At 30.1% G+C, this 12,456-nt stretch overlaps 1 protein-coding gene across 1 annotated transcript in view; it reads left to right on the top strand.

The window, feature by feature from the left end:
* The window catches only part of LOC105626657 (UDP-glucuronosyltransferase 2C1-like), a 157,306-nt gene that overhangs the window by 109,605 nt on the left and 35,245 nt on the right, over positions 1–12,456 (top strand). Inside the window, exon 7 of the mRNA XM_012207951.1 lies at positions 7,491–7,710. Within this exon, the coding sequence (XP_012063341.1) occupies positions 7,491–7,710 (220 nt within the window). The remainder of the gene's footprint in view (positions 1–7,490; positions 7,711–12,456) is intronic.

Genomic DNA, 12,456 nt, shown 5'->3' with positions numbered 1-12,456 from the left:
CTCTCCTCCGTGTGTCGTCGTCGCGACTCTAGTATATATATATATATATATATGAGTCGTTTGATAAGTTTGGTAAATTAAAGGATAGTAGGCTGTCTCAAAGTCTGTAAAATACTCATTGACGGCGACAATGACTTTTTCATTTGACGAGAATTTCTTCCCACCGAACCAAGTTTTTAAGTTTGGGAACAGAAAGAAGTCACACGGGGCCAAATCCGGAGAATAGGGTGGATGAGGAATCAATTCATAGCCCAATTCGTAGTTTTGTCATTGCAACGGTCGACTTGTGGAACGGCGCGTTGTCTTGATGGAAAAGCACTTTTTTGCGCGCCAATCTCGCTTCAAATGACTACCAAACTATGCGTCCTTTCTGGCTGAAATTTGGCCTGAAGAAGTTCGAAGTGAATCTTTCGAGATGTCGCGTCATCAAATGGATTGTAGCGCCACTTCATGGAAATTTACCAACCTTATCAAATGACTTACGTATACAGAGGGTCTTTCAATAGGGACGCTCGAAATTTGTTAGATCATAGTAGCCATATTGCTGGTGACATCTGCCAAATTTGTTGTGAATTGTTTAGTAGTGTATGGCAAATCACCATGGAAGGTCATAGTGTTGAGCAACATGTGCAAATCATAAAATTTTATTATCAGTGCTCCGTTCGAGACACGTTCCGTGTATTACGTAATTTTTATTCTCACCACAACCGTCCTGCCGAATCGACTATTCGACATTTGGTGGCCAAATTCGAGTCAACCGGTTCGATAAATAATCAGCCAACACCAGTACGTCGCCGAAACGCAAGGTCTGCTGAAAACATCGCTGCTGTGCGTGAGAGTGTACGGAAAAATCAATTTCTCGTTCACAAGAACTTGGCCTTTCTGCGACTTCAACTTGGCGAATTTTGCGTCGGGTCTGCACCCCTATAAAATTCAACTGATCCAGGAATTTAAGGTACAACCATAGACAACGCCGTGTGTTCGCTGATTGGATTCTGGAGCAATTGGAAGTTAACTCAAATTTCGCCAAACAAATCATCTTTAGCGATGAGGCCCATTTTTAGATGAATGAATATGTGAATAAGCAAAATTATCGAATTTGGGACGATACCAATCCACGCGAGATACAGCTCCAAATGCATCTCGAGAAAGTCACTGTTTGATGCGGATTTTGGTCTGGCGGAATCACCGGTCCGTATCTCTTCCAAAACAAAGCAAAACAAGCGTTGCTATAACCGTCGAGTACTACAGATTGATGATAAGCAACTTCTTGTAACCTAAAATGGATGATATGAATACCGATAACATGTGGTTCCAACAGGATGGCGCTACATGCCATACACCGCATGCCACGATTCTGCATGAGCGATTTGAGGGCATGGTTATCTCGCGCGGCAGCGACGTGAATTGGCCACCGAAATCGTGCGATTTAACGCCTTTAGACTTCTTCCTTTGGGGCTATCTTAAATCGCAGGTCTATACGAATAAACCGCAAACAATTGATGCTCTCAAAGTCAACAAACGCCATCCAACAAATTCAGCCAGACTTATGCGAGAAAGTCATCGAAAATTGGACCCAAATACGTGTCACCAAGCGAAGCCGCGGCGGACATTTGAGCGATGTTATATTCCATACTTAATGCCGTAAAATATTCTTTCAAATAAAAAAAAATTGAGTGGATATCTCACACACAACGTTTTATTTACATTTAAAATTCGAGCGTCCTTATTAAAAGACCCTTTATATATATAAATATCCAACAAACTCTTTTTTTCAAATGTATCAAATACTCGAATTTTCTTCTAATGTAAAAATGTATCCTATAAATTTAATTAAACAGAAATGCGTTTCCCTATGTTTAAATTTAGAATAAGGTAAGCCAAAACGAATATTTGTGTTTCCTTATTACATTAATGATTACGATTGAATTGTTACACCTGTGTAAATTATTCATAAATAAATTATGTAATACTGTCTATTAAATTAATTTTATATTAATTCATACACTTTTTTATAACCTTTAATCAAACAAATCAATATATAGTACATAATTATAAATATAAATAATGCTAATACATTTAAAGTATCATTTAAATAATATTGCGATCACAATATTATTTAACTCTAAAATAAAAAATATAAAATAAAAAATACAATAGAATAACTAGAGATAATTGTGATAGTAGGAGTAAATGTGATATGCATTTGAATGAAAAAATAATTAACATCTTATAATTAACATCTCTAAAACAATAATTAATATCTTGTTAACTATTACGAAAATTGTAAAATGGTAAAGGAATTTTTTTTCTTCTAAATTTAGCCCATTTTGCCTCTGTACAAAAGATTTATCGTTACATTTGAAACACCCTATATATACATATATGTATAAAACCGCTATTTTAACTAATGATACAAAAAGAATCATTTGAATTTCTATACTGATCCGATTTTAAACAGAAAATCCAAATTTGAGATAAAGATTTCCTAATTCGTATCACAGTGCGATTTACCTACCTGTACAAATTGATTTCATGTACAAATGGATTTCCCATTTTATTTCCATATAATAATAATTCCATATAACAATTTTCATGAAATAAAAGAAATATGAATGTCTATATTTTTTCTGTTTCGATTTTAAACAGAAAACAAACTTGGATGAAAATAGATTTCTTAATTGATACCGCGGTGCGATTTATTTAATTGAGCATTCTCAATCAGAATTTAAGATGTATTTGAGAAAAGTTTGGGAAATTTCTTTGTTAGAAGAAGCGGGAACTTTGTTAGAAATACAATTTCGATTTTTGAGAAGTTTCAGAATGAAGTTTCCCAAAACTGATTCTAACAATAAATTATTATTTAATTGGATTAAGTCTACAAAAAAATTTGTTAATGATCAGCCTGAAATATTAATTTCTAAAGCAGATAAGAGAAATGTCATCATTGCTCAAAATAAATTAGATTACATGTCCAAGATGGAATCAATGCTTTCAGACAGTAATACATATGAGATGATGATTAAAGATCCTACAAAAAACTTATTATTGATTTGCGTAACATGCTTAGAGAGAGAATAAGTGGAAAGGAAAAGAGATTTAAAGATGACTTGACATATCGGAGGTTGCGTACGATTGACAGTATTATTTCTAGAGCATACGGTTTAACGAAGATTCATAAACAAAATTATCATTGAATCATTATTTCATAAATATTTCTATAAATAGCTTATTATATAATTTATATTGTTTTTATATAATATTATTAACGATTCCATACCAGAGACTTCTAGTTTTATAATAGCTTTCATCTCATTAATAAATTAAAAAATGTCGAATTCGAACCAGATTCTAGGTTTTCCTTATATGATATCCTTATGTATTAATATACTTATAGATTTGGCATCTGATAGTGTTAGAAGATGAGATTCCATATCTAGGAAAACAAAAATTCTTTTAAATTTAATTTTTGATTGTCTTTCGGATGATCCTGAATTCCACTGTTTTTATCTTCAATAAAAGAATATATAAACAATTATTTGGGACCCCTATTTGACTCTTATGAGGTCATTGTTGTCGCCATTCGTTATAGATATGGTTATGCAGGATTCCGAAGAAATTGCGATTGGAATGCTGCCTGTTCGATTGTTATTTTATTATTGATATATGGACGATATTATTTTGGCTGCTCCGTCAAAATGTTGGTGATATCTTGGATATTTTTAATTCATTACACATTAGACTGCAGTTTACTATGGAAGTTGGCATTGATAGAAAAATGAGTTTTTTGAATATCATGTTGATCATAGAGTCAACGAAGTTTTATTTTTGTCGTATATCATAAAGTAACTTTTTCCGGTAGATTTCTATTCACATCATTCACTTTATCACAAAAGAAGTGTAATTTATTTTATGGAGATGTAGATAAGATTTTTCGTTTGTGTTCGAAATTTTAACAAGATAATTTAATTGACGCTATTAATATTTTTTTAAATAATGGATATCCTCTACATTTTATTTTCTTGACTATTCATAATAGAATTAAATTTCATATCAACAATATTTATAGCTTGAATAATAAGAATAATAATAATAAGAATAATATAGAGAAATTTTTTACTATTCCATATGTGAATACAATATCAGAAAGATTTACATTTATTGTTAACATGTTTAATTGCAAATTGGCTTTTATCATCCCTAACACATTAAAAAAATTTCACAAAAAGAGGAAAGAATAAGCTGGAACATGTATATAATCAAAATGTAGTTTGCAGAATCTTGTGAGAATTGTAATGTCAATTATGTTGGCCAGACTAAAAGACAGTTAAAGACTATATAGATTGCACGAACATGTTTCAGATATTAATACAAGTTCAAAATCTCCATCGGTGATTTCTAACTGTATGGAAGAAAATCATAACTTTAAATAGGATAAAATGGATTAGATATAGAATTAGAAATAGAATCTATTAGATATAGAATCTTCATATAATAAAAGATTAATAACTGAAACGGTATATATTAAGAAATAGAAACATGGAATAAACAGACAAAACGACACGGATCCTTTGCCCAAAAATTATTCTGACATTATATATTCTCTTTCTCTCTCCTAATATCTTTCTTCCTTTTTCCCTTTATTCATTTTCCGTTTTTAGTGAGTGTTTTTCCTTCTCTACTTTGCATTATCAGACATCGTGGAAGACAGATGTTCATTACTCTTGCAAATTTGCTTCAATTAATAACTAATAACTAATTTTTTCTATCACGATATGGATTATCATCTTCCTGCGTTTTTTCTCTCTTTTTTTATTAATGGACTCTCAATACATTTATTAATATAATTGACAAGATACATTATTTTATTATATATTATTAATTATTATATATTATTATATATATATTAATTATTATATATATATTATTATATATTATTAATTTGTATTGTATGTGTCAAGTATTAATTTTTCTTTTGTTCACGGTCACTTTCTAGAGTTACTTTTTTACTTTGATTTCCGATTATTGATTCGCAGCGCAAAATGAAGAATACGTATTTTAGAATTATGAGTTTTGTAATATTATATATATTTGTTTTATAGCGATGTTGGAATAACTTTATCGTAATATTGAGAATGACTCGAGCGGTGTCGAAACGTATGTTTTTGTCCTTTGTTATTATTATATAAATTTTATTAAATTTGAATTAAAGTTTTTTTGAATTAAAGTTTTTTTTGCTACTAAAAATATTGGCTCTTCTACCCTTCTTTTGCCTATATATATTATTTTATACTTACAGAGCTTCATTATTTATTTATTAATTAAATAAAAAATTCTGAAAAAATTTTCTCTCTATAAAAAGAAGAATTTTCTCTCTATAGAACTCTATAAGAAGAAAATCAACAATTTTTGTCTTCCCTTCTTTTGCTGTTTTTCTTTATAAAATTGAAAGTACCATACTTCAATAAAAAATTAAAAATGAATTAAAAATAAATATTTGGCGATCATTCTGGAATATTCTATATATATATATATATATATATATATTCATATTTCTATTCTTTTTCTTTTATATTGTAGAAATTATCTGTAAAATATCTACAAGTGAATGTATATAAGATTTTCCAGAATCTTCTTTGATAAAAACATTTTTGTTGAATTATGCGTATTTACTTTATGCTGTTCTGTAAAGTGCGAATATATAACGCGATAATTTTTCAAGGGCTTTTCCATATATGTGTCACTATCTTCAGCTCCGATAAGTTATTTGATACTATAAAACAACATTACAAATTAAGTTAGCTCATGATTTGTTTTACAGACAGTTGTCTGTAAAATTGACTTATGCTGCACCTCGATTTTATATTTAAAACCATATTATGATAAAATTAAGAAAGAAAATAATATAAGTAAATAAAACTGATTTAGGAAACTACAAGCATTTAAAACGACATAATATTATTAATAAGTAATACAGTCATTATTTAAATTACGCAATTTGCAAAAAAAAATCGTAAGAATTTTATTTTCGCGTCCATCACGCGTTTATTAAATTGTTTCAGTCTAAGTTCCAAACTTGACCGACAAACAGCGCTACATATCATCATGCACGAAGCGAATACATATCGATGCTATTACATCACGATGTTATTCCGCTTAACAAAGGAGACCAAAGGAGTTTTCTTTTATATCGAACGACACGTGGCTAGATTTCAATCGAAATCTCAGCGATCGAAACGGCATTCCTGCTAAATGATTTCAAAATGATCATCAAAGCTGTCTTTCGATTGAGATCACGTTATCCAGATGTTTGAATTCGACCAATGTTATCTTCCTCTCTCGCGTTACATCAAAGAGAAAAGTAACATATATAAGAAAGGCTGATTCACACGTCGATACCAGGTCCTTTTTCACCTTTGGATGGTTGAAACGCGTTTTTACAAAAGTCGCTTAAGGGTAAGTATTGAAATAAAACAAAATTGCCAACAACATTGCCGCGACCAAGGAAAATATAGCCACAGACTAGTATAGCGGAATGAAGTGAAACGATAACTCATGATGCATGTGGCAGTGAAATTCTCGCGGGAAATTCTGACAAACAACTCCTGTTGGCAGTAACGCAATTGGCTCAATGCATAAGCGTGCACAAAGTTTTATACACATTGATAGACAGGTAGCGGTTGCCTGCATGAAGAACGTATTACGTTGGAAATACGAATGATGACTAGAAGAAATGATGCAATTATATCGAAACTTCGAAGATTATTGATGTACTATGATTCGTTATGTAATATCTTCCGATGCGCGCGTCTGCACTTGATATTTATCCTTAATAGTCATATTATTTTCATCATTCATATTCGTAATGTACTACAAAAATGTTCTCATAGAAATTATAATAACAGATTACTTAATTTTAAAATAAATAAGATTTGGATTATTTGAAAATTCATTTGCTGTAAATCATATATTCATAGGAAATCATATATTCATTTTTACATAAAAAATTTTCTAATGAATGTAAAAATACATATTAAAAACAGCGTATTTAATAATTTTACTGTTGTACAAATTTTCCAGATAAAATTTATTCTGATTAAGAAGTGTGTCGCGTAACGTATAATGAAAAAAAAATCTCATTCCCTAGCATTCGCGTAACGGTAAAAAATGCACATCGAGCAGAATTTCCAAGTGCGTTGATGCTCAAATGCGATTAATCAGCAATAAATAGCGAAACGAAAAAAGAAATATAACAATGCAGACATCTTTATGAAATCGCGCGTCGCATCTCTCGATTGTTCGTAATCAACACTAGAACTTTGCTTTCATCTCTCATCGTGCTTTCTCTCTCTCTCTCTCCACTTTTTTTACTACTGTCCCACTCGCACTACTATCCATTGTTTCTCGGTAATTTTCTAAAATAAATAATCCGTAAAACATCATTTTATGATACTTTATGTATTTTACTTATGCTGCTTTTATATATGTAGCACATCCCAAGGTGATAGCGTACATGATGCAGGGCGGATTGCAGTCGTTACAAGAGGCAGTGCACTATGCCGTGCCTGTAATCGCAATTCCTTTTTTTGGAGATCAGTATTTCAACGCACGTAAAATCCTAGATGCCGGTATCGGACTAACACTGAACATCGACACCATAACCGAAAATTCCATCGTACAAACGCTCACGGAAATCGTCAAAAATAAAACGTGAGTATAATCTGATTCTAACACAGAATCGCAATGGTAACATGACTTTTCAAATATTAATCCTGATTGTATTTAGCTCTTCGATAGCTATACCATTGAATTGTATTCATTTGTAAAAAGTCTAAATCGTCACAGAATCGAATGACTTATGGTCTTGTCAAATTATCTTATATGATAAAATTAAGTCTTAAAGATAAAAGGAAGTCGTCAATACCGTCATCACTTTATTTTTGGACTATATTTCTAAAACAAAAATTAAAAATAAAATTTTAAAAGCATAAATACAAATTAGAAGATATTTTTATCAGATGATATAATAGTTTTTATAATCCTGTTTGCAATTTTTGTAATTAACTTTTAGTTATAAAGAACAAAAATAACAAAATAGGTCTAAAATTGACATTGATTAAGTAATAATGCTATATATTTCTATTTTTCTCCTTTCACAGGCATTATCTATAAAATATAAGAATATATGTGAATGAAAATTTCTAGATTATTTTCACTTCGATATAAAATATTTTCTTATTCACAAATTTTATATTGTGTAAAATGCAAATATGTAACTTGATATTTACTTTTTTTGGAAATTTTCCTGTAAATACAAAAAATGCCTTTAATTCTGATAGGGCTATTTAATACAATAATACAGTACTGTATAAAGATTAGAATAGTTTATGATGTGTCTTACAGACAGATATGTCGCATTTATGTTACATTTCGTCGATTTTATTTTTAAAACTGTATTATAAAAAAAATAAGAAAAAAATATAAATAAAATATAAAAGAGATTTAGGAAATTACAAATATATTACATGATAATTATCAATATATTCATTACTACTTAAACTATACAATTTGCAAAGAAAAATGCGTAAAAATATAATGTTTGCATTATGAAATTCATTTCCTTTTTATATAACTAATTTTATATAGAAACAAGCCACAAATATATGAACTATTAGGTACTTGAATTAATTCTCGATGTTGGAAGAAATCAGTATTTGTGCTATTTCAACATGGCCGAAAGTGATTGCTGATGTATAAAAGTAAATATCAATAAATTTTAATAATCAGTACGTAACATTTGATCAAATGCAAAGAACAAAATTTTATCGTATTAAAAATATCGGGTTTCGTACCAAAAAAAGAACATTTGCGGTATTACTTTTCTGTTTTAATCTCAAGAAATTTGCTGCTGAAAGTCATCGTTTGCTAGTGGAGGTTTATGGGGAGCATACTCTATCTGAAACAATTTGCAGAGATTGATTTAGAAGATTCAAAAACAACGATTTTTACGTGAATGACAAAGAGCGCCCTGATTAGCCGAAAAAGTTTGAAGATGGAGAATTGGAGGCATTACTTCAAGAAGATTCATGTCAGACGCTCAAAAAATTATCGGAAACATTAAATGTCGATGAGTTAACATTAAATGTCAACCATTAACAAATGTTTAAAAGCAAAGGGAATGATCTAGTAATTAGGAAGCTAAGTCCCACATGAATTAAGTAAAAGAGACATTGCGAAAAGTTTAACCATTTGTAAATTGCTGCTTCAAAGACAAAAACGAAAATTGTTTTTGCATCGAATTGTGACTGACGATGAAAAATGGATGTGTTACGACAATCCTAAGCGCAAGAAATCATGAGTTCGTCCCGGCAAACCATTAATATCAAGACTCAAAACAGAATACTCATGGAAAGAAAGTTATTTAGGATCAAGTCGGTGTAATGTACTATGAATTGCTGCAATCGAGTCAAACGTTTGCCTAGTTGACCCTCCACTTAACCAAATCTTAATGAAAAAATGAAATAATGGGCTATTAATTATGCGCTATTCATATCCGCAAACAAAAAATTTTGTGCTCATTCCGTTTAGCTAAAAAAAAAATTTTTTGTGGGGGGCTGAGTAGGCAGCCTGTCAGCTTCCCCACCTGTTAAAAACAATCGATTTAAAAAATCAAATATACAGGATTTATGCGCTATTTATGCGCTACTATTTTCAAGTATTTTTAATTTTTGCGCTGCTACTCTTAAAGCACTTCTCTCTTGGAACGAAAAGCCATATTCACCCCTAAGTCGTTTAAAACTGCAAAATTAAGTAATCTGACTGTGCATAATAATTTTCTGATTTATGCGCTACTATTTCCAAGCATTTTGGATTTTTGCGCTGCAACTTAAAGCATTTCTTTCTTAGAGCGAACGTTAATATTTATAATTCATGAAAAATTATGAAAATACATGCTTAATCAATCGAAGTCTTTTTTTTATTTATGCGCTATGAATTACAAGCAATTGCATAAGAAGAGATGAGGATGTAAAAAGATTTTGTGGAAGGAAAAAATCAAAGATACATTAAATATAATAAATAGGATTGATAATAATTTTGTTCTATGTGAATTTTTTTTTCTTGAAATATATTGATGAAAATATAAAATAAATTTGTACTGTCTGTCCTTTATATGGTGTATATAACAACTTGTACATTTATTTTGCTATTAGAAATAGTTTAGAAATAGTAGCGCATAAATCAGAGAATTATTTTGTCAGAGTATTTAATTTTACAATTTAAAACGACTTAGGAGCGATTATACCTATTCGCTCCAAGAGAGAAGTGACTTAAGAGTTGCAGCGCAAAAATCGAAAATACTTGGATATAGTAGCGCAAAAATAGCGCATAAATCTTGTATTTGATTTTCCAAATCGATTGTTTTTAACGAGTGGGGGGCTGACTGGCTGCCTATTCAGTCTCCCACAAAAAATTTTTTTTTACCTAAACGGAATGAGCGCAAAATTTTTAGCTGATATGAATAACGCATAAATAGCACATTTATTTAAAAAAATTATTTCATAATTTTTTTATTAAGATTTGATTAAGTGGAGGAGCCAGCTAGACAGATGTGAGTCAAATCAATGCTGAACGTTATCGACATCAATTATTCAATTTGAATCGAACACTCAAAGAAAAATCGGCTCGTAATATGTCGAAAGATATGACAAAATTATTCTTCATGACAACGCTAGATCATATGTTGCAGAACTAGTGAAGGAAATCTTGGAGATACTTGGATGGGATGTCTTATCTCATTCGCCTTATTCACCGTTGCTCCTTCAGATTACCATTTTTGATTGATACAGCATTGTCTTTCTGAGCAGCATTTCAGTTATTTCGAAGATATCAAAAAATGACTTGATGACTGGATCATCTTGAAAGAATCTGAATTTTTCTATCGTGGAATTCATTTGTTATCCGAAAGTGGGAAAAGTATCTTTCGATGGACAATAAAATATCAGATACTTTTTTAATGAAACATGAGTTTTTATAGCAAAATATAGCGAGAATTAATTCAAACACCTAATATGATTTCTTTAATCATCTAAATAGATAGGTGTTTTTCAACAAGTTTATACAAATGACAAGTGTAACACTGTCTTACACAAAGTGTTCCAACTGTGATACAGTGTTACACTGCTCGACACTATAAAAAGCTAAATACAATACATGTGTAAAATATGTTAATGTTACGAATTTTTCAAAAAGTTGTTCGATAGCCATATTTATTTTGTAATAAAACTGTCAAAAATCGCCAAAAAAAATTATAAATTAAGTCTAAATATAAAAAGTAATCTTCTTACGGATTCTCAAAATCAAACAAGAAGTAGAGAATGCCAAGGGTGATTAAGAGTGCAGCGTTGTCGTTGACATACAAAGTTAAAGAATGTTTCTTGTTACTTTTATTTATTAATCAAAATGAACATTTCGACTCTCTTTGAAGTGTTCTTCAATAAATTACAACTTTTTAATTATTTCTTTTTGTTTGTAGAGTTCCCATCATTTGCAGATTTGATGTTGTAAAATCTATTAACATGTACCTGTGATTGGCTGATTTCCTTCGAATAGTAAAAAATAATTTTTAGGGAAGTGGTTCACCTCAACACACAAAAAAGAATCATCTTGAGACTTTGAATCAAATCACATTAAGCTTTATTCGGTAATAATGATAATTTGAATTAATTAAATAACGCTTATTACGATCACATGTTTACTTTAGAGCGTCAAGAATATAACAGATTTATGTAACATATATAACGTGTCGGTCAAACAAATTAAATAATATATAAGGGGATAATAAACTAAGATAATAAACAATTATAAACAAATACAAAATTCATATAAACATAATAGCTAAGTTAATGTAATAAAGTTCAAAAGTTAAAGTAAAAAACATTATAAGCTTCGTTGTTACAATAACAATAATTATATTAGGACTCTAGAATTTTAAACAATACAAAAAGATAAATATAATAGGCTAATGAGAGTTAGCAATAATAAATGGCGCAATTATTTAGTGAACAATCAATACTCAGATATTGGATTGATGTCTTCTTTATTTTGATCGTTTTCGACTCTCTTTGGAGTCTTTGCTGAGGAGGACTCCAAAGAGAATCGAAACGTTCAAAATAAAGAAGATATCAATCCAATATCTGAATATTGATTGTTCACTAAATAATTGCGCCGTTTATCGTTGCTGAATCTCATTAGCCTATTATATTTATTTTTTTGCTCCGTTGTTATATTTAATTTAGATCTTTTACAATGCTAACATAGTTATGATATAAGCCTTCCGTATCTGAACGTAAATTAATGCTAATCTCCTGCATATATAGCTTATGTCTTACAATCATATCTATACCGTTTTTCTCGAAACTATAAATGATTTAATGTATATGATCTATTTCAAGGACA

This window comes from Atta cephalotes (genome assembly GCF_000143395.1).
Source record: "Atta cephalotes unplaced genomic scaffold scaffold00006, whole genome shotgun sequence".
In the NCBI taxonomy this organism is placed as follows: Eukaryota; Metazoa; Arthropoda; class Insecta; order Hymenoptera; family Formicidae; genus Atta; species Atta cephalotes.
Note: the sequence above shows the minus strand (reverse complement) of the source record. Positions and strands in the feature narration are given on the sequence as shown.